Below are 24,090 nucleotides of genomic sequence, written 5' to 3'. Positions count from 1 at the left end.
AAGGTACTTTCAGGCATCAAAAGGAAGGGAATGTTTTTATCTGCTGTGCTTTTGTGTACAGGAGACTCCATGTATTTGTAGTCCTCCTTCACATGCACACAAGTCAGATAGTCAAGGCAGCTATCTTGCAGTGTTTCCCCCAGTTTGAACCCATTTGGATTTAAAAAAAAAAAAAAAAAGCAAAATTAGTGCCTTCTGCATTACCCAAACCACAGTACATCTGACAAAGCAAAACTACGCACAGCTATAACTTTTTTGTCCCTCTCACATCGCTTAAAAAGCAATATAGGAGGCGCTATCTATATTCAGGACTCAGAACTCTTCTTGCTCTTATAAGCAAGATGCAAAACAATTAGGCTCTAAAACCAGGTTCCATTTCCTCCCACCCTACCACCCCCCACTGTTTTCTGCAATTGGGCAAATTTTCAAAAACATGAGTGGAGCACACCACAATCTCACAGACACCTTCTGGAAGGCAGGAGATCATTTCAGTCTCTCGTTGATTATTTTGACTATGGCACTACCACCTAAAGACCTTTTTTATTTTTCAGTACAAGACAATTTTTAAGAGATTATTCCTACCGAACCAGATACTCAGATAAAGCAATTTTTACACTTCTGTACAATGAACAGGCAGAATATCAGCCACCCATTTGCTTCTGCATTTCTGACTGCCAAGGGTCTACCAGGTCAGTATGCAAATGTTCACAGCACGTTCGCTGAATCTCATTCTTCTCCTGTGCAGGTTAAGGAGCCTAGGCACCTACTTCTGAATGTGCATTTCCCTTCTGAGAAACAGGCACTGCCCAACCTGACGTGCAGATATAGTTTCCCATCTTCCTAGCTCAAGAACACTGGGGAACACACCTTCTGTATCACTGCAAAGTGTTCAAATGCTGGGGAGAACATCACTTAATGCTCCACCACAGCTTTTCAGCTTTCCTGCTTCAGTCTAAACACCTACCCTGGTTTTCTATTTCAGACAAATATAGTTATTAAGCTGCAGGAGGAAAATTAACTTCTTAGTCTTAACATCTCAACTTTAGGCCCACTTATGCAAGTATTAAGGAAGACATAAATTTCAAGAGGTCTGTAACACCCACTCTGTACTGAAAAAGTTTTCTAGAAGGCTTACAAGTCTGCAAGGCTAGACTTTTTTTCAAGAAAGGAACAAAAACATTAAAGACAGTGCTTATTTTTCAATATTTAATTTTAATAATTTAACATTAAATGTAAGTCAACTTTATGTAAGCCAACTTTATTATTTACTATAATAAAATATCATTTTAATTTTGTTCCTTAATTTCAATTGTTGTTATTCCAAGAGCCAAAAACTGCATTTCCTCAACTTACAAAGTCAGAGCACAAGACGCTTTCCACAGAAAACTTCCGTAAAATAAAACAGAATGCATGCTCGCCTCTTAACTAATTGACACGTGTCTAAAGTGCTTCAGATCAGTAACATGTGAGAGTACTGTTAATGTCTTGAAAGTTTCGTAAATACCATTAACTTCACTGGTGAGTTTTGTGACAGTGGTTGCAGCAGTAAATCTGCACATCAAAATGCAGGGTTTGGCAACAGTCAAGCCCATTCTTGACATAATTTTCAGTGTCACTATGCCCCACTCTCAATTAAACACTTAGACTAACCTTTAGGCCAGCGGGGGCAGGGGAATAAAGGTTTCTGCGAGGAGAAGCGTGCATTGTAACCCATAACGCAAGACAGCGGATGCCTAAAGATGCAGTTGTGGAAGAAGCGAGAGCACACCTGCTCCCCTCCCGCAGCTTCTCCCCCGATCCCCCAGGATGCCGCTGCCCGGGGGCAGGGTTGCGGGCGCGCACCCTGGCCGGGGGAGCCGCCCTTCCCCTCGGGGGTGTTGCCGAGAGCCCCAGCAGGCTCCGGCCCGGCCCGGCCCTGCAGAGGGGTCTCGCTGCTGCGGCCCCGGGCTCGGACACCGACGGCCGGAGCGGCGGCGCCGGCAGCGAGAGCCCCCGGCCGGACCCCCCTGCGCCCGGGCTGCAGCCGGGGAAGGCCCGAGGCGGAGCGGGCAGGAAGCCGCCCCGACCCCGTTCCCGGCCGCCTCTCACCTGTCTTGAAGACCAGCTGCTTGTCGTCGCTGCTGCCGAAGAGCTGGAGCATGGAGACGAAGAGGACCCCGCACGAGTTCTGAATGCCGAAGACGGCGCCGTTGCACCACATGGAGGCCAGCATCACCACCCAGCCCCAGCCGCCCTCGGGGGGCTCCGGCACCGCAGCGGTCCCGGGGCGGCTCGGGCTCCTGGGGGCCTCCTCCGCCCACGGCTGGGCCCCGCTCTCGCCGTCCCCGGGGCACCACTCGCCGCCGCTCTCCCGCCGCGGCTCCTCGGCCGCCGGCGGGCCGGGCAGGGGGGACGCGGCGGCGGGGTCTGCCCCCGCGCCCTGCGGCTCCAGCTGCTCGCTCACCGGCGCCATCCCCGGAGCGGGCGAGAGACCCTGCAGGCGCGCCGCTCCCGCCTTCCTTCTCCTCCTTCTCCTCGCGACCTCTCGTCCCCCGCCCGCTTCAGCCCCTGGTCGCAGGGGCTGCGGGCATCCTGCGGCGTTCCTTCTGTCTGTCCGCCCGCCGGCGTGCGGGACCGAGGGTAGCCAACACACACCCCCCTCTTGCGCCGCGCCGCCGCCGCTTTATTTTGAAAGGGGGGCTCCCTCGGGGGCGTCAGCGACAAGAGCGCTTCCCCCCGCGCCGATTGGCCGCGGGAGGGGAGGAGGGAGGGAGGGGGCCGGGGACAGGCAGGCGAAGCCACGCTCCTCTCCGGCCCCCCCACCCGCCCGCTCTCCGGTGGAGGGGGTGGAGCGGGGCGGGCACGGTGCGGCGGCCGCCCGGGGAGGGGGAGGCTGAAGTCAGCGGTTGAGGGCCGCCGGGAAGGGGGGGAGGCGGGCAAGCCCCGAGCCGGCACGGCGGCACCGCGCACCGCCCTCGGCGGGCAGAGCGGTAAACAAGCCCCTGGCCCCGCTCCCCACGGGGCAGGGCAGCTGCGCCCAGCGCTGTCCCGCCCGAGCTGGGCCGGGGGGGAAAGTCTGAAACTCCCGCCCCGCCCGTTTGCAAACAACCGCTGAAGAGCTAAAGAGAAGCCGCCCCAAAAGGCTCGCCCCCGCCGCACACCCGCACTCGCCGGCTCGCGGCCCTGCCCAGCGCTCTCCGGCCTTTGCGGAGCTGCCGCGCCCCGCGGCAAGCGCTGCCCGCCCCGGCACGGAGGCGCCCGGCTCCAGGGCCCTCGGGGCGGCCGCTGTCCGCCTCCCCTTGGGACACCCTGTGCCAGGGGAGACCCTGCGGGAGCTGCTTCTGCCCAGTTGTCTTTCCTGCTTTTCAACTAAGGAAGAGAAAGTACTTGCTCCTACACACCTCTTGACATGTTTCCCATTTGCACAGAGGCATCAGCTCTTGACATTCTGCACCAAGGCTTTGTCCAGAAGCTGTTTCCTAAATCTGTTGAGCTTTCTTAAAAAATTAAAGCTTCCTCCACCACAACATTATATTTTTTGAACAGTTACGACAGAGCAAACAAACCTTTTTTGGTTTCAGATTCAATCTTCATTGCATGTGTTAGCAACGATTAACTTAAACTTTCTGTTGCATAGAAATAAACAAGGACAAAATCCAAGACTGGATCTTAATGTGACTGATCCAAGGGTATATTTCTAACTCTTTACTGAGACTCCCCACAAGGAGGTCCTGAATGGAAGCCTGTGAACTGAATGATGGAAAGTCAAATCAGCTTGAGGGAAGTGCCATGTATTTTTTCCATTTTGGACAGTGTTCAGTTAAGCTCAAGACTAATGCCCTCTCTACATATTTTTTTTCAAGGTAATATTTATATACTGCAGTTTCATTTGTGTGTTTCCTATAAACACTACTGTGACTCCCCAGTTTTTAAGATAAAGGTTGTGTCTTTAAGAAAACCCATTGTGAACATATTGTGTGTAGCTTCCACTTTAATGCATTTCTTAAAAAAATATTCTATTTTCCAGTCATTAAGTTTCTTATACCCTGATTAGTATGACCAAATTATTTTCCCTTTCTCCTCACATTTGAGAATGCACAGTCAGAAAATCATATTTTCCAGTACATGCAGTTTTTGTAAAAGTGATGTCTATAACTATTCTGAATGTTTCTTCAATATGCTGTACCTTGTTGTCTATTGCTGTTTAGCTAAACTAAAAAAAAAAATGTAGTATTTATATTTAAAAAAAAAAAAAGCTCGTGGGGTCTTCCTTTACAGACCTTAACTAGGTATCTAGAGAAACTTTGTACCTCTTTGGTACATTCTGCTCTTCTCAACAGCTAAGCCTCTTCCCTTTTGAGAGAGGTCTCTCGAGATCTCAGCCGTGTCCCTAGTAGTTCCCAAGAACAAGAACAATAAAATCTCACTCTTCATAGTCAGGTAATTTCCATAGAAGATGTACTTTTCAATCAGAATATGGGCAGGTTTGACTGCAGTTTGATTTCTGAAGTTTTTGATTTCTGTTTTTTTGTAACCCAAAGATTCGCAATAAAAGCACTGTTGTTTAAATTACTGCTATCAAAGAATTTTAGAAGTATTATTTTTTTTTAAATATTTTTAAATTATTATTAAAAATTATTATTTAAAATTATCAAAAATTATTATTAAAAAATATTATTAAATTTTTTTTTAAAAAAATAATACTAACTCTGGAATAGTATGTGAAAATAAAGCCACCTTTTTAACTCTGCTCTTTGAGCCATGTATGTTCACAAGAAAAACAGTTGAAGAGGAAAAAGAAGGAAGATGAACATGAGATAATTACCATAAACAGTGAAAAGAGGTTACATAGAAGATATACCTTGTATATAGATAACTGCATATGTTTGTTTCAGCTAAATTGTTGTTATAAACAAAAAGAAAAAAATTATAAAACCAACAGCAAAAAAGAGAGAAAAGTGGAAAAGTGGAAAAAAACGAGAGTATGGATAAGCTGAGAAATGTGATGTGAGGAAAGCCTTGGGTTTGTCCAAGATTCCTTCCTGTTTATGGTAATGTGTTTATTTTACATGTTTTATTAATACCCTACAGCTGATAACAAACAGCAATTGTGCACGCAAAAGACATAATGCTCTGCAAACATCTCTATGGTGGTACTTAGGCTGTGCCTATTTTAGAATCAATACATAAAAGACAATGCCAAAGGTGGAATTTGCCCTATCATTTGTGGTCTTTCAAAAGCCCCAGGGGCCAGGAAATGGCATCTTCTGCAACCCTATCTGAAATTCTAGCCAGCTCCCCATTAAACATTGACTCCCTCTCTCACAAGCTATTGAAAATAGACCAAGACTTCAGTAGCTCTCACATGCAGCATTTTCTGTGACCATAAAGAGTATTTAAATTGCCTATGACATTAAAAAAATTACCTATATTGTTGAAGCATGCTGTTAGTGACACACCAAGACAGCTCTTCCATAAACCATTTTATTTTTAAAGCTTTTCCAAGTCATGTAGTATTCCACAAAAGTAAAGTGCATAGAATGCCAAGCCTGAAGAGTACATGTTCAGAGAGATTCATTCTCCCTTCTGTTGATCTGATTAGAATTTGTACTGTAATCAATGAAAACAGCATGCCAACATCATCATAGAGAAAAAAAAAAAAAAAACAGGTCTCCAGTAAAATGCCTAACTTTACCACAGATTTTCAAGAAGAAGTACAGTAGAAGCAAATCCAAGAAAGAAAGGAAGTATACAGAGAGGACATGAGGCTAATATAAAATCTTTTGGCCAGTTAGACTAATGCATGATATTAATGATTAAGCCTTTCTGTTCTTTAATTTTCAACTAGTATTATTAAGACACCTATTCAGCAAAAGGATTTGGACTTAGGTCAGAAAGATGAGATAAACAGGATAACCATTAAAACGCAAAAACATATGGTATCACCAACTGCGTGAAGATCAACATTAGATTAAATCCTATTCAGTAACCAGTGTTTATGCATCTCTCAGCCAGACAGGATGTTCTCATGATGTTTCAGACTGGGCTCCAGCTGAGTCTTATGAACTACCAGGGCTGCATCTGACTGCTGAGCAGACGAGTCACATATTCAAAGGCAAAACTACAGATTTTACTTGTTTACTGAGGGGAGTGTTGAAAGTGTCTAACCCAAATTTGATAATACCTACAGTACACGTTTTTAGACTGCTATTAGTTGTCAAGATATAGGTTCCCTCCTAATTCCACAACCAGTATGAGAAAGGGAAAGAAAGTAGACTACATGTCTAACTAGTGAAGCTAAGGTAAAGCAACACATCCACACTTCTGCATTTCTTTAAAACACCAATTCCAGACTTAACATTTTCCTCCCTTAAGTTCACCTTATGGCTCAGGTCTGGCTCCTTTGCAAATTAAACTCAGGTTTAGTTTAACATTCAGTGAAGAGTGGATGGGACTTGACCAGCTGTTGTCTGGAATATGGTTGACACATAACTGCTACTATTAAGGGTGGGCAAGTGAAAGAAAGTGGCACTACTGGTCAAAGACCCCTGCCCTTGCCAATCCCCAGCTGCACAAACCTAAATTTTTGATGTCAGACTTTTAGTGCAGGATTTTTCTAGCCTACCTTGTCACTGTCTCCACTGTGAACATCTGATCAGGGATGTCATCCATGGAGTGCTGGTAGGTGGTAACAGGGGCACAAATTACTTCAAACATTAACATTTATGATGAGAGATATGATAGTGAAGGAGCCCAAATGACTAGTTTAGATGTACAAGTGAGAACTCTAGACACCTAAAATTTGGTGAAATTAGTCCCACCTGTGGATATTAAGTTGAAGAACATCTTAAGATAATTTTTATTCTGACCTCAAACATGGAATTTGTTTTAATCCTATTGCTAAATGAGGAAGCATGAAGAATACATTGTCCTAGCATGATCATTCACCTCTCTCTTGGCAGTGAAATAACTAACAGTACTGGCAACATTCTCACTCAGCTTCAAAGTTAACATCTCTTTCAAATGAGCAGGAACTGCTTCAAGCCATTGTTTTAGGATGTCTTCAGGCTTGGTTTGATATCCCTGTGCAGGTCAAGTATTTCATATTGCATGCATTATCATAGGATCTAAGCACTTTGGAGTTCCTTCCCTTGTTTATGTAGATTTAATATCTTCCGGACCACCTTTGCAATCTCAAGATTGCAATCTCCAATTTTGTTTTCAACAAAAGTTTGAAGCATATGAGAAGCAAATATTTTTCCAAATCAACCAGATCAGATTGTTGTCTAGAAGCAGATTTTAGCTGGTTGCTCAGTGGCCACTCAGTTAACTTTTCAGGCTGCTAAAAGCTGAAAAATTAAAAAACTACTACCTCTGACATTACTACCTGGAATGAAAAACAACCGGGAATAGAAGTGGCACTAATCTTGCTCACTTGATTTTTAAGAATTCTAATGTCTATGGAAGTTAAATTAACTTTGTTGATCACTGTGGTCCATTTGTCCCTTTGAAAATGTTTCTGTATTAAAGGCTATAGGAAGGGCTAGAAAGTGGTAGTGGCCCCATTTCATGGTATGATTTACAGCACTGTCAGCATTTTACTTACTAGGTAAGCAAAACTGTGTATCTAAGTGAGTCAATTCAAATATTAAGGCATATGAAAACTGTTAACAAAGTCTTCCATGTGAAAAGTCTACTTGCCTTTGCAAATTGAACAGATTTGCGTTGAGAAGTACAACATTTTAAAAAAACTGAATTTTAAGACTTATAGCAGTTCTAAATACAGCAAAGAATAGATTCAAGCTGTACATATTTGCATGAAAGTATTTAAACTATATCCAACATTAAATATATGGTAAATAATTTCATGCATCTACCTTGCATCTGTTATAGAAGGACTTAATTCCATTCTGTTTTTCCTACTCAAGAAGTATTTCTTTAATATATGAAAGATTAACAAATGCTCTCTTTTTTTTTTCTTAATTCTAAATTATTGTTGTCAGTCTACATCTACTTTTTAACTACCATCTGAAATCCTGACTTTGAAGTTCGATATTACACAAGAAAAATCCAATCTTTCACAGGTCAGTAAAAAGAAAAAATTGCATACCCTCTTTGGTTCACTTTTTTACAATTGATAGATTATTTAACACACAATTCATCCAATATATGGTAATATGGGTAAAATAGATTTCAGGTGTGTGAAAATGCAACATTAATTTGCAATGACTGTATTTTGTGAAATAAATATAGCAATTCTTGTCAGCACCATTAAATACTTCCTCTCTTTCAAAAGCAGAATTAAATTAATCTTTCTATTGACAGGGATTTTTTTAAAGTTAAATAAATACTGTATCAGTGGCCTTCATCTAAATATGTATTTACTCTGTGGTTAAGTAAAAATATACAACTTGTTCAAAAGTAAGCACATTCATAGGCCCTGCACTTTCTATTTATACTCTGATAAAATCCATCCCTACCAGATTAATGGAATAACCATTTCTTTACATACAAAAATAAAATAAATTAGTACAGAAAGATTTATAGTATAGCATATATTCACACAAATCAATTTCATTAAGGAATCCTAAATTGCCCTCCCTATTACTTAGGCTGAGCAAGACAATGTGCTACCCCTGGCCAGCCTCACCCCCATGAGGAGTACATGGTTACCTTATAGCTGGTCATTTGTAGTGCAGCATTTATTTGAAAGCCAGATGTGAATCGTTCAGGTTCAGTGGCTCCCAGGTGCTCCTTGTCCTCCCTCTGAAACAGCATTTTTCATAACTCGAGAGATACACATAGGCTAAGATTCCTCTCTGGGAATCCTAGATGTATTCCCTAATATAGATAAAATTAATAGTCAATTTTCTTTATCATCAATACAATCTTCCCAATTATTTAAAATAAGGACTATGTAAAGGTTTTGAATTACAGAAGCTTCTGATCACAACACTGTGACATAACAGATGTGGTATCCATTTTCAGGCAGAATTATCCAGTATATAAAAGGTCTAACCATTTAGGGGTCTCTTTGTGTCTTATATTTTAGTCAGAAACAGTTTGAAGAAAACACTTTCCTCCTTCTCTCATCAGGGTGAAATCAAGGTCATCTTATTTAAACTCCCTGGGATAGTAATATTTAAAATGAAATTACACTCTACCCAATTATTTTACTAAAACCCTTCAACTCCTGTAAGCTCTTCAAGTAACATCCAAACTTTTAAGAAGTTGCCAGAGAACCACACTCTGAGGGAAAGCTTGCATGTTCAAATTGGGCCAAATAAGCAATAAGACAATATAAAACCAAGCCACTTAAACCACATGAATAATTCTCAGAGACCTAGAAATCTGATTTATAACCATGCACAGGCAGTGCTATCGTCATTCCACAATTTACTTTGCTGGAATTTACTGAAGGATACCACTAACAGGATTTTATAATTAATAAGACTAAATTATGTACAATTCTTCTATTAGAGGTAAATTTGCTATGAAGAATAACACTATTAATCTTTAAGTCATCTCAGGTTTCTGAATTATCAAAATATGCCTCATATTCCCACTAAGAAAGCCACCCTGACATAAGGAGGTGATCTTAAAAATAACCTGGGACACTTAGCTTTACAGAAAGAATGTTTGCTGACCTTTAGGGACCCACTTTGTTCCCAGACATTGTAACTTGGTAGTTCCTCTGATCTTAAGATATTTTTCTAACTGCATTTCTGCAGGACATTTGATGTGCTGCTGCCAGTCAGTAGAAAAGCAGGAAGAAAAAGCAGTACCAATCCTTTCTTATATATACCATTACATATCCATATGGAAAAAGTTGAGCAAGAAGAAAAGTAATTATTCTCACAAAGAACTATTTACATATGAATTATTATGGAGTAAAAACAGACCTTTAAGTTGTGTTTGCACATGAATTATTGTGGGCTTACTACAGAGCATTAACTTGAGACCATCTTTTACTTTATGCAATCTAATAACTTGCACCCACATAGCAAATGGGAATAGTTAACCTGGTACCAAATCTCATTATAGAAACCCTTGTTAAAACCCTGCTCACCTGTATATATCCAGCTTCCTAGCTTCTTTTCTCCTTGGGAAAAAATAAAGTTCTTTATTCAGTGTTAGAAGGGTTGACCCACTCTAATTTAAATACAATTAGCAAGATTGTTGCACAGGTTGCAGTTGTCAGATCTTTATGGCTGGTAATACCTCTGCCAAAGTACACAGTATTTTTTGGTTTCAGTATGACTTTGCAGGACTATTGGGTGGAAAAAGCAGGTTTTCAGTTCTGTAATGAATCCAAGCATAGCCTGGAACTACAGACACAAAAAAACCCCAACCTTGTGTTTGACTTCAGCTTTCACAGTGGGACTGATACTCTGGGGAAACCTCCAAAGGGATCTGAGTGGAACTTTCTCCATTTTCCTTTTCCCGATGTGCAGGATCAGTGTGAGAGAGCTAGACTTTTTTCTAATCAAGATGTGTGCTTCTTGTAAAGATGAGTTGTCACTCTCCTTTTGGAGAGCAATATATGAGGAGATATTAACTGGAAGCACTAGTTGCCACAGGAGGCTTGATGTCTGTTCTCTGGTTAGACATCAGCTTACTCTGGTTTTATCCAAACTCCATCTCCCACATTTCAAAGCTTTGCTGATGCAGAGGCACAGTGTTCCTAACTCTGGATTTCTCAAGCAAATTGCGAGGTGCAGACCCACGTATAACTCAATTTTCATCACCATGAGCCTCTTCTCTCTCCTAACCCCAAACCAACCCTCCTAATTACCTGGATGAATTCCCCCTGCTCTTTCCTAATAACATGGTTTCGTAACAACAGTTTTCAGAAACAAGTTTGATGTTAAAGCAATGAGCACAGGCTTAAAGCAAGAATTTCTTACCCATTAACATGTAAGAGTTACAGGTTTGTTTGTTTTTTAAACAAACATTTGAACACAGTCCTTGTAGTCTGCCTAAACTATTCACCAACAGCAAATCCTGGCCTTTCTTTGGAGCCTGAGGCCAGACAGCCCCTCCAGACTTCTGCTTCAACTGGCTTGTTTCTGGTGGCCCAGACTCTCCCTCACTCAAGGAAACTCTTTCTTTTCTGACAATGAGAAGGCTTGTAACTCAGGGTGTCACAGAGAACAGGCCACTAATGACAGAAACACAAGGGCAGACTTTGCACACTTCTGGTCTGTGTACAGTAGTAGGGAAAGGACCTTGAGTTAATAACTGTTACACTCTCAGCCTAGGAATGAATTCTCTCATTATATTTGGGTGGTATCAGTACAACTGGAAAGTGAAACACAGTATTTCAATCCGTTTCAAATATTAAGTGTTTAAAAGTAAACCTGGCTTCTTGGCAGGACCCCTAGTACCTCTTCCAATAATTTTCCTTTTTTTCCTCCCTTCAGCCCTCAGTCTTACGTCAGGACAACTAAACTTTGAGCCACATAAAGCTAGATAAAGCTTGCTTCATATCCTATTTATGCTTCTCCAGGAAAAAAGGTCCCCCCACACTTACTGAGAACTTCTTTACCCCCTTCTGGCCCAATCATTTCTGTAATGTCAACTTGGGCCCCCTTCTAAACTTCTAAACGCTTCTTCCTCCCTACATTGGGAGTTACCAGTCCTGAGACATAAAACTCACAACATTCCCTAAATAACACATTGTAGTTAGCCCAACAGAGCCATTTCAGTGTGAAAATGAAACAGAAATTCAGGCAAGGGAAAGGAAAATATCAATGCATTTGCCCATTAATCATTGTTCTGTCTTGCTGGCTTTTTACATCATTCCTGATACTTTTCAATTTTACAGCAAAGAACCTAGCTCAAGTTTACATTGATTTTTCTGCAGCAGTCCTCTCTGGGAACCTCCTCCAGAAGTCTGTAATTTAATACATATATTCATATATTATCTGCACCTGCAGGCTCCTTTTTTTTTTTTTTTTTTTCCTTCTGAAATTAAATGGATCATTTCCCATAGATTTGTAACAGCGGGAAACACCATTTTGTAGTAGCTTTAATTTCAACTTTCCATGTCAATGCACCTCAGAAGCATTTGATGTGCCAGAAAACGTCCCCAGAGCAATGTAGATTCTGCAATACCATTAAAACAGGACCAAAAGTTCCTGTGCTGTTATTTAGACTAGCAAAACAGAGTTAACTGCTGGGTGAACAGAACAGTGTTAAGTTCTTTCCTCCTTAAGGTATGACAACACTGATTTCACACTCTGAGTAGCTCTGGTATCTGATTTGGTAGTAGCTGACAGGAAACCTGAACGCAGGTTTTATGCTCAATGAAATGTTATGGAGACTCAGCTACTGCAAACTCCTCTTTCTGTACGTCCCCAAGGCCGCCTAAGGATCTCTTGTAAAGCAGGAATTGCCATCTGCTGGCCAAGCCGGGAATGGGCTTTGTCCGCAATTCATTGCTACATCTCCCTGACTAAATTTGGAAATGGATTTGAGCAGAGGAGACGGTGCCACTGCCAGCTGAGCCTGCCCGCGGGACAGAAGTACGTGCATACTTCTCCAGCCCACGCTGGAAAAGGAGGGGGGAAAACTGTAGAGGAGGAGATGAATTTGGGGGATCTATGATGCTGAAGTATTGATTATAAAATAGATGGTAAAATAGTTTTCATCTGGAAATGACATTTTTTATTCTTTTGAGTGACAAAAAGAGAATGTAGGGGAAACAAAACTCTTGCTGCTGGGAGAGGAAGGCTAAGTCTCTGCAAATTTCTGTTCCCAAATAAAAGCTGCTTAGAGGCAGCAGGGAGGTGCCACAGTAATCCCTGCCCATTCTCAATCAAAATCCTGTATAGCACAGCACAGTAATCCCCTGAGTCTCTTCTCTCATCTGCTTTTTCATAGCTGTGACTTTTTATATCCCAAGCCCTTCTATCTCCAAACTCCTTTCACAAGCCACCTCCCAAACTCGGAGTCAAAACATTTATCCGCATTCTTTCAATCTAGAACCCCTCACATTTTTCATCTTTTCCATCCTTCCTTAAGTTTTCTACTCTCCCAAGTCTTCCTCCTTTTCCCCTAACTCTTCATGCAGGCACAGACCATTCCACTGTACAGCTGGCTTGTAAAGAAGTAACTTCCTCTTAGTATTCCCCAGTCTTAGTGGAGCTATGATAAATGGAGTTCTTCCTATCACTCATATTTTCTAATAGGAGTTCCATAGTTTAAATGCTTGTGTTAAAAAATTGCATCCTTTTATGTGCCATCTATTTTCTTCATTGCACAGTCCCAAAACAACTGTCTTTTCCAATGAAAGAACAGGGACAAGAAAAACGGTGCCAAGCGGTGTCAGGGGAGGTTCATATTGGGTATTATGAAGAATTTGTTCACAAAGAGAGTTGTCCAGCATTGGAACAGGCTGCCCAGGGAAGTGGTTGAATCACTGTCCCTGGAGGTATTTAAAAGATGAGTGGATGTGGCACTTGGGACATGGTTCAGTGTTGGATGTAGCAGTGCTGGGTTTATAGATATTTGGACTCAATGGTCCTCAAAGTATTTTCCAACCTAAAAGATTCTGTGATCTCCATGTCATCCATGAATTCCTGAGTTTTTGCAATATTTTTTTTTCAGTTATATCCTTTCCACACAGAAGACCTAATTATTCTTCCTGTAGAAGTCATTTCATATCTTAAGATCACTTTGGCCTTCTCTATTCTATTGGCTAATTCTGTTATAGCTCTTTTCAAGGTGGAGGATAGGGAGAGCTGAACTACACACAGCAGGCACACTTTGGATTTATACAGAAGCAAATTTTTACACTCTATATCATTTTTCTTGTACTCGTTCTTATTTCCTCATACTATTTCTTAACATTTAATTTCCTTTTTTGACTATGAGCATCAGGATGACTTTTTCCTTTTCTACTACAATTGCAAGGTCTCACTCCCTTTTTAACTGATGTCAGTTTTTTCCATTGTTTGTACACAACAAAAATGCATTCAATTTGTGTGGCATTAAAATGCACCTTCCCAATAGTCTTATGGATATCTTTGCAGGTGCCAGTCATCTTTACAACATCAATCAAACTTCACTGTAACAGGTTATCAATCTACAAGTTATGGAAGGATGTAGCAATAGCTCCCTTAACCATGTCTAACTGGCACATAGAATCATAGGATCATTGAGGTTGGAAAAGAACTTTGAGATTATTGAGTGCAACTATAAAAATTTGACTGCCCTGTCCACCACTAAGCCATGTCTCTAAGCAAGGCATTTACAAGTCGTGGGCTGAGCAAATGCCCCAGCTGCAACTTTCTTGTGAGGGTCCTCCTGTTTCTACAGCACTTTCATCTGCTGGCATTGCCAAGACAATGCTGCACGTAAATATTCAGCCTCCATCTGAACAATAATCTAAGAAGAGAAAATAAAAAAGAAAGTGTTGCAGAAGTCAGAATTAGTCATGTAAAAATACCTTTGATATCGTACACAATTCTCTTCTCAGAAAGAACATAACAGAACTAGAAAGAGTTCAAAGAGGACAAATAAGCAGTATTTGTCCTGTTTTACAGTTTGTGTGAAAAACATTTAAATTGGCCAAGACACATCAACTTGGGAAAGAAATCAGTAAGGAAACTGAGGCTTACAAAGTCATGATAGGCATGAAACAGGTGAAGGGAAATGTTTATCTGATAATACTCAAATAAAAGACCTAAGAAAGATCTGAAAATATGATCAGACCTCAAGTTTAGCCCAATAATTCCTGTGCCACTCAACAAAACTAAATTATTAAACTAACCAATACAAAATATTTAAGATGCCAAAACTGCATACTCAACCAAACAATAGGAAGAGTCATAAAAGAAAGATGCAGTAACAAAACACAATAAAAAGATTACTTTCAGCTCGGGAACTTTTCAGATTGTGGATTTCTCTATACCTATAGAAGTATTGAAATAAGGCTCCATTGAGTTTCTCCCTGTTCTTACACTCTTCCCCAAAGCACCGGGAACTTAGTGCAGGCTTAATGCTCATTTTAAACTTCCAGGGTAAAGAACAAATGCAGTTCCACACTACCATAGACACTGCAGTGAATTTTCTCATATTTGAGGAAATCTTAGTTTTTTTCCATCCGGCATGTAAGAGGTAAGTCTTACCTTTGGGAAAGGAAGTGTCTAAATCATGTCCCCTCAGACAAAAAGGACACTTGATGCTAATTGTGTAGTAGTTTTTCACCTTGTGATGTAGGTGGAAATTCAAAATGTGTAGAAGTAAAAGTGTCGAAGTAAAGCATTATGCTTTTAATAAACTGAATTTCTTTATCTTCAACTTACAAAAGAGTAAGGCTGATATTTGCATTATTGCCAATGCTATACCAAATATAAAGGTACGAATATTTCAATAGTGACAAATTAACTTTCTCCTTTCCCCAGAGGTTTTATGGAATGGGAAGTTTGGCCTTTTTATTCTGACTTGGAACAACATAAAGTCTGCAAATATTGTGATTCTGTGAAATTCAATTTTTCCAACAGCTTATTTTTCTCATGGACTGACTATGAAACACCAGCATGTTTGTTTGGAAAAGGAAGGTTCCTGTCACTTGAACTCATTCGTCTTGGAGATATCTTTATTCACACAACTGCTAAACCTTAGTGATCTCTTTGAGATCTCTCCCTCAGCAGGAAGTGAGAGTAGCAGTGAGTTCACTGAGATATTCTGGCCCATGGAAGCTGGATGTATCCCACACCCAAACTATCGATCTAAAACAACAAACCGTCTTAATCACGTAAGTACTTACTTCTTGGCATGTGCAAAACACAAAGGAGGGCTAACATTCCCAAACAAAGAGGAACGCCTGTTCTCATTAAGGGTTTCCCTCAACACAGGGAAAACAAGGAGCAAGACTGAATTCAATACTCTTCTGCAATGCATGGTTGCAAGTAAACAGGAGAGCTTGTAGGACAAGGTCTTAAAGCTTGTTTGTTTTATAAGTAGAAGCTACCACCATTCAGGAAATCCATGTTCTGTCTCTGAACAAGTCTCCAAGTCAAGTGTCTGGTTCAGTGTCCAAGAGGGGACATGGAAAACCAGCTAGTTTATTATTTCAGTCACCTGGCTTTTATTGTGAGAAAACACTTCTGCTATTGCCTTGTCTTAATAATTTGGCTCTTCTTTCTTAACATTCATTTGTTTTGCTGACAGAATTGGGCCCATGCAAACTAGCTCTTTACCTACTAGGTTGAAAAGTTCATCCTGTTCTACTTTTTAATAGAACAGCAAAACTTCCCTGTAAACTCAGCTCCCAGAATTGATTACAACCCTAGTAAAGCTGGCTCTGACCAAATGTTGGCACCATTTTCATAAACCACAAGTTTTGACAAGCTTTTTCCTTCTTCTCTGCTAGCATTTAATACATCTTTTTCTCCAAGCATACCAGTCAGGTGTCATAAATCTGCCACAAGCATGAGTCCCTAAAGAAGCAATAATTACCTTTGACAGAATATCATGCATGAAATCATCTTCAGGGTAGGTTTATTGTGCCCTTTGCACCTCACATGCTGAAAAAGAATTTCACCTTTCACTTATTCATAATATTCATTTAACTATACTTTTTCCTTAACATGGACAGTTTTGTCTACACAAACTTAAGCCTTTCAGTCGCTTAACCACACAGGCCACAGAATACATTTTCCTCCAGGAATTGTAAGAAAAGTAACTAAGAACCTAGTTATTAGGTTCTTATAACTAAAGTATTTTAGTTACATTCTTAACTAATATAACTGGTTATATTAGTTAATATAGCTAATTATAGTTAAACAGCTATTTCATCCTGAAAACAGTAACATAGATAATGCAATTTAAATGAAATTTAAACTATATTTCATAGCTGGAGAAAATAACTAAATCTGCCATCCAATATTTGAGACTCATGCTAAGATGTAGCATTAGATTTCCAAGCAAAACATGCATGAAGTATTTCTAATCATGCTCAGACTAGAATAAGCCAAACTTAATTTTTTATTCAAGTTCATTAAACAAAATCACTTAATGCAGCTCAAAAAATCTTGTTCCTAGCATTGCTCCATAGCATCAGGGGGAAAAGATGTTTATTGAGAAATCTTCATAGTGGAAAAAATGCTTCCAGTTAGACCATAAACCACATAGGGAGTTTTGTCAGAAGGCTATTCCTGATCAGCAGAAGAAGTTTTCTGAATAATAAGACTGCCCCTTAAAACCATTCTGGACCGATTTCTTCATGTTTTGCTAAAAATGGCACAGAGATAACCTAGCATGTTTCTTACAACTGGTGTTGGTCTTTGTTGAAAAAGCTCAGCATTTCTGAGAGGTTTTCTTTGCAAAGAAAATTAAGAACCATCAGTGATTCCACTTGAGTCAACTTTTCCCAACCAAGTGATGCTGACAGCTGTGCCAGCTCCACCACAGCAGAGACAGTAAAGGCTTCAGCCACAGGAAGGTACATGGAAACCACCAAGAGAGACCACACCAACAAGGAATTCATTACTTGCACATTTTATCTTTGTTCCCAAAGCAAATAAATTTGGTTAGCCTTTGCTATCACATCTGTAAAATGGTGTTAAAAGAGACCATCACAAGGAAAGCAGTTATGAAGCTTACCGGCAAATAGAGGTCCCAAACCCAATTCATTTCCTTAAAACCAAACTCAGAACTGTAATAATTCTCAAACTTGGACACTGTCTTACAAATACTGCTGTAAGCAACAACTCAAGTGGCATGAGTTCCCTTATACATCTCCCATCCTCCAGCCTTTAGCTGCCTCTCCAGTGCAGCAGTGCACATCCAGTTGTGCTGTAAACCAGGTCAGGGAGCTGATCCAGGCTTCAAAGCAAAGCACAGCTCCTTCCCTCTCCCCCATCTGCCTTTTCAAGTGAATTCAATTCCCTGACCTGATTGCCAGTCCCACAAACAGCTGCACCTTCCTAACTCCTTATGTCAGCACTGCTGCTGCACTCCCCACGTGGTGTAATCTATAAAGTGTTTGGTTTGTAGGTTTATTTGGTTTTTTAAAGAAATATTGTTATGTATGACCTACTGCCTCTGGAGAAGGCTAATGGCAGGAAGGGTGGGTATCCCCCTCTGTCTGGAAGGAAAGAGAGAAATGCCCAGAAGTTACCAGGTCTCTGAATCTTTCTTCAAGTGAGCCTTTCTGCACAGCCCTGAAGAGGTGAACATCTGAAATACAAAGAGAAACCCCTCACCCATCAACTACAGAACACATTTGAGTCGTAACACTATTTTCCCTACAATATCCTAGAAGTCCTTAGGTATTCCAAGTATGTTCAGAGAAGAAAGGAAAAAAAGAAAAAAAAGGAAAAAAAAAGTAAAGCATCTACAAACTTCTTTTCATAACATAACACATAAACTTTAACATTTCTTTCAATAACCCTGTTGAGCAAGAAATTATTCCTGTGTGCAAAATAAGCCAACAGGAGATGAAATCTATTGCCTTTTATTAATTAAAATATCATTACTGTTTATTGGCATGTTGCAAGTGCCCTTTGGAGACCCTCATAAATTCTTCATAATAATCTATTTTCAACTGAAAAAAAAAAAATTAAATGGCAGCAATGGGAGGTGAGTGCAAGTTCTACATCACAGTCTTTGCAGCAATCTGTCCCAAGACAGACTCCCTGATACAGCAGCTGTGACTGCCCATCTTTGGCAGTGACTCACACCAAACAGGTGAGAGACTCATAAGAACTTTGCTTCGAGATGTTTGGGGTGAATTTATACTGTCCAATATCTCACATTTCTTTGTTGCATTTGGGAGACTAGTTTCTGTCACACAAGAGAACATGACATACCAGGGGAGAGAGGAGACATTTTGCTTGAATATTCCTCCTCCTCACTTCTGTGGTCCCTTCCTCACCTTCTTCCAGAGGAGAGAGAAACTTCCAGGCCAAGGAGCTTGGTTGCCACTGGAGATAAACATTAGCAAATAGCAATCAAAGCTGAAAAGATGCAAATACTCATGGACTTCTTTGGGTTAGGAAAACAGGGAGCCTGTTTTAGTCCAAGGAATGTGCATTTATCTGAAAAACAAGTGGAGAGGGAAAGGGGTTTTAAACTATCTTTTGGCAACAGACGATCTTGGGCCCCAGCATGCCTATCTACAACTAACACAGACAGCTGTTGCTGCAGCAGTAATTCCAGGGAATACAGCAGCATCAGTAGTTCTCCTGCCTAGAGGCCAGCAGCAGAGATCAGTGGTTTAATTTTGTGCATTTAAAAGGGGAAGAAATAATGCCAGTACCTAAAGCAGCCTTAGAATTGATCACAGAGCTCTGCCTTATGTGACAGCCCTTTCACTGCATGCCTGCTGAGAGATGCCTTCTCCAGGGAATACATCTAAATGCTGGGAAACAGGGAGAGAAACTTGGATTCTGAAGTTCATCTTATTTTGCATTGCAGCATTGTATATGCGAAAACTACAGTTTATTCTGCATAAACAATACAAGACAAGAAACTCAACTTCTTGCCAGTGGAAGAAGGCAAACAGTGGAAAAAAGGCACTGCAGATCTGTCATGTTTGTTTTGGAGGCTGTGAGGGTGAAAGAAGTCAAGAGGAACAAGTTGCAACAATCAAAACAGAAGAGAAGCCCTATATGGGCAAACTTCAGGATCATGGATGGAGTGAGAAACCAGATTTCATAGGTGTGGTGTTGCATCACAGAAAGAATTATGGGATTATCAAGGTGGAAAGTTGGGAGAAAATGAGATTCTGTCATTAACCATGCATACTCCCTGTTAAGTTCTACTAAAAACTTTGTGTCTACTTCCCCTGAATTACTTTGTGCTTATCTTAGAGAAGCAGAGTGGGGGGGAAGATCAAGTAAACAGAGTATCACCAAAAGTCGAACAAAACAAGAAATGAAGAGATGCCTTAGAAATGTCTTGATCAGAGAACATCTGCTGTGTTCACTGACTGCCCTGAGTAGATGATGCCCATGTTATTTAGGACAAATTTCAATCCCAGATTACCTACAAATTTTTCACTATGTTCTGTAAAGGTATGTGACAGCAAAGCTGTTCTTCCTATATAGTGTTAGTTATATTCCTAACTTGGAACATCCATCCATTTAGAAAGGCAATCCTACAGAGACTTCACATTCATCAGCCTCATGTCTCCTTCCCTTGTATATTTTTAGGAAACCTGACTTGTGATGCAACTGACCCATTTATCAGCTATGTTTTTGGATTGCATCTGGGATGTGTCAGTACTGCTAGAGGCACTTTAGCAAAGTTCAGAGGGAGGAGATAAATTGCACTGGGGAACAGGGGAGAACTCTGCACCATGTGTAATACACATGTTAACATGTATTATGTATGGATATGTTATATATATTATGCACAGCTAGCATTTTCCACTTTCTTCTCTTTAATAATGAAAATATCTCTAACAGAGTTCTGCTCTAGTCTCCTTACACTGCTCCTCCCTTATATCAGATAGCATCTAGAATAAGCCTTTTTTCCCCTGGCTGAAGGATGCAGCAGTCAGTGTGACACTCGATGTGTCTGCCATGTCCTCTTTTCATGCTCTTTTCTAACCCTCTCCAGCTGCAACCAAGCAAGTGGTGGAGGGAAACCTTCACAATCAAACCCAGAAAGCACTTACTGAAAACAAATAAGGTTGCTAAGGAACTGTAAAGATAAACCCAAACCTACCAAACCCAGGAGTTCATATGCTCTTCAAACACACACCACCCACTGCTCTCATTACTTGGTCTGTCACATTATACTAACAGAGAGCTAAAGCTGTGATTATGTGCATCCAGGATAGATACCCAAAAATGTGGGAATCCCAAGAACCTTGCAGGTTTCAGCACTCAGTATCTACCTTTCTTCCTACTTTTTATAATTCCACCACACCTAAAAAAGCCAAAAATACTTAAACTGCAGGTAGGCTGTATATTATACCTGTATCATCAGTTATTTATAATGACAGGAGCCTGGTTACCAGTAGCAGTAAAGCCACAAGCAGCACAACTGGGAAGCATCAGCATAGAGACCAGGGGTCTAGAGAAGGCACAAATTTTACCCTCCTTGCCCTTGCCATCCTGCCAGCTAGACTAAAGAGAGTGTGGGCTTGACTGCCTATTTGCAACTTCACCTTCCTGCACAGGCCTCAGGAGCCATGCTTTGCCCACATGTATTTGCTTCAAACCAGAATTATTACTAGGCTTAACCCATAAATAAAGCTGACTCCTGTGTGCCAGGAGGTGGGAAGATGAAAGCCAGAGGAAAGGGATGAACAAGCCTGTTATGCCTTGCCTATGCCAGACAACCCCTGAGGCCATGTTTAGGTGTTTTCAGAGTCTGGTGAGCTAGGAGCAATTGAGGTAGAGCAAGCCCCTTTCATCAGCTGCCCTTTGAGTACTGCACATTCTGTTCCTAATGCACACAGCTAAAGAGAAATTTCCCTACACTTTGAAAAAATCTGGGAAATAAGAGCATTCTACTTGAAAGGTTGTATTTAGCCCTCCCATCACCACTCACCTTGAATTAAATCAGATACTGGGAATACAGCCATTGCCTATGGAGCAGCTATGTGGTTGTACCTGCTGAACCCCTGAAATCGCATCAGCCACCAGCCTTGTGGCTTTATCAGTGTTTCACAGCAAGGCTAAAACTTCTCCAAAGGGTGCCAGGTGATCAGGGCTGTTCCTTTCTGCTATGAATAACAGGAGAGCATTTCCACTTCACACTCAAAAATTTGCACCAAAATGGCACTACCTTGAGTCCTACAAAGTATCTATCAGAATACAGTAAGTTCTAATCATTGCTAACAATACAACCTGAAGGTGATTGGCATGAAAAAGCATAACCTAAATATCTTTGCCTCACAAATCTAGCACATTCTGTCTCCCATGTAACTGTGTTTTATCAGTACAAAAAGATATGTATTAAAGGACATTCAAACAAACAGGGTACTCACATTAACAGCCACAGGTCAGGGACACCAGGCACTTCAAATTCCACCTGCAAAGGGCTAATAAATGCAGCTGGGTTCTCCCCACTGACTGATTTTCTATGCTCAAAGACTTCTCACCCCCTGAAGCTCTAAGTAACCACATTCAGGTGTTGGAAGGTGTAGTAGCCCTAACCTGTCCAAAGTTCCTCTTCATACAAGGAGCAAACCAGCAGCAGCATTAAAAAACCCCACGCCAGGATACAACAGCTTCTCTCTGAGGGCTCCTACTGAACAAGTTACACTTTTTACATTAAGAGGTATTATAGATGGTCCACAGGATTATAGATGGTCTACATTACTGCTAAAAAGTAAAGTTTTAAAAACCAACTTAAGCACCAAAATTAGCTTCCAAATTAGGAAAATCTGGAAAATTACAGTCTTTTAAACTATGGGCATGCTTTTATGAATTTATAGTATTTTGCTATTACTTCTACAACTCAAACCTTGTAAAAGATGGCATTGCCTGCTAATATAGTTCTTCTACAGCTTTCAGACAAAAGCCTAGTGATTTAAACAGAAAGATACAGTGGGAAATACAAATCTGAAGAAGTTTATGGAATCAAATTCTCAAACACATGGTTATAGATCAGAGAGTTTGGGGAGAGCCATGCAAATACATTGATGATAAATATGTTTGTGCCCCCCAAACGAACCCAAACTTTTAAAGCCCTTCCTTTTTCACACTGCAAATTTTATCAAATGAGCACTGCAAGAATGTCATGGGTGGCATTTGCACAGCTGCAGCTCAGCCCTCCCATAAGGAAAGCAAAGCTGCCCAACAGCTTCCATCCAGGATGCAGAAGACAATTGAAAATAACAAACCACCTATTTCTGATGTGACTCTTCAGCTGATTAGAAAACTAGCAAGAAAAGTATTAAAAACATAAGTAGGATGAGTAAGTTTGCTGTGTTCATGGTAATGTGTGTATACTTCTATAACAATTATGCTTAAAGGGCAAAGAAACAGCTTCCAAAGAGACAAGCAGAATTTTAAAAACCTAGGTTTTTTCTATGTGTTCCAAAAACAGAACACCATAACGAAGTCTCATTAAACTCTTAAACTCTCATCCCTGTTACACAAGTCTAGCTGAGTCTGCACTAACTCATGAGCACAAAATCGGGAGGAAAGCAGGGTATGAAGAAAAAATATCTGAAAAAAATGGACCTTTAGTGGTTGCTTCATATATTTCCATTCCGGACACAAATCAGTCAGCAAAGATTGAAATTCAACCTGTAAAGGTTTCATTTATGCCTAAAGTAAATATCAGGTACTTTGCTACCATGGTGATGACCACAGTAAAAAGCACCTTAAGCACACCCACTTCTGCCAGTGCAATAGTCAGAAGCAAAGCATGGCCATCACACATGCATTGAGCTCACACTTCAGAAAATGTATTGAGTGTTGCAGTTGTGCAAAACCTGAAATACATAAACAATAAATGAACAGAAAAGTTGTTCATTTATTGTGGTATGTATATATCATTTATTATAATATTATGCAGATAATATTATGCACATTCAATGCTCTGGTCCTGCACAGAATGTGTAAGGGCTGATCTAGGGCTCCAAGAAAGCAGCAATAAAACTAAAGTTTATCACTTCTTATATAAAGTACAAGACAGGGGGAAGGGAACCTCAATCCATCCCACTCTGACTGGTTTGATACCAGCAAGAGATGCCCAAAGCCTGGAGAGGGATTGCAGATCAGCAGGAGAGCACTTGAAGGGCAGCACAGAGGTATTTAAGCCTCTCCCACCATCAAGTTGCTTCATTGGAGACACAGTTTAAATGCCTCTATGTTAAAAGCACAAAGCATGGGGGATATTAGGAAGAAATTCTTCTGCGTGTGCCTGGTAAGGCACTGGAACAGGTTGTCGAGAGAAGCTGGGGGTGCCCCATCCCTGGAAGTGTTCAAGTTGGGTACTTGACTCAAGTGTTCAAGTTGGATAGAGCCTTGAGCAGCCTGGTCTAATAGAAAATGTCCCTCCTCATGGCAAGGGGGTTGGAACCAGATGAATTTTAAAATTTTAAAACCCTTCAAATTCACTCTGTGAAACTGAACAGGAAATAAGTCACCTGTTTGACTCCCATATATTGCTAATACCAAGAAACAAACACTCAGC

General features: G+C 40.8%; 1 protein-coding gene across 1 annotated transcript in view; it reads right to left on the bottom strand.

Annotated features, from left to right (window-relative positions):
* The window catches only part of SLC16A10 (solute carrier family 16 member 10), a 60,758-nt gene extending 58,110 nt beyond the window's left edge, over window positions 1-2,648 (bottom strand). Inside the window, exon 1 of the mRNA XM_021555498.3 lies at window positions 2,089-2,648. Within this exon, the coding sequence (XP_021411173.3) occupies window positions 2,089-2,452 (364 nt within the window). The 5' untranslated portion in view covers window positions 2,453-2,648. The remainder of the gene's footprint in view (window positions 1-2,088) is intronic.
* Between the last annotated feature and the right edge of the window lie 21,442 nt (window positions 2,649-24,090).

Source organism: Lonchura striata, chromosome 3 (genome assembly GCF_050655825.1).
Source record: "Lonchura striata isolate lonStrDom1 chromosome 3, ASM5065582v1, whole genome shotgun sequence".
Classification (NCBI taxonomy): domain Eukaryota; kingdom Metazoa; phylum Chordata; class Aves; order Passeriformes; family Estrildidae; genus Lonchura; species Lonchura striata.
The sequence above is the reverse complement of the archived record's forward strand: the minus strand, read 5'-3'. Positions and strand labels throughout refer to the sequence as shown.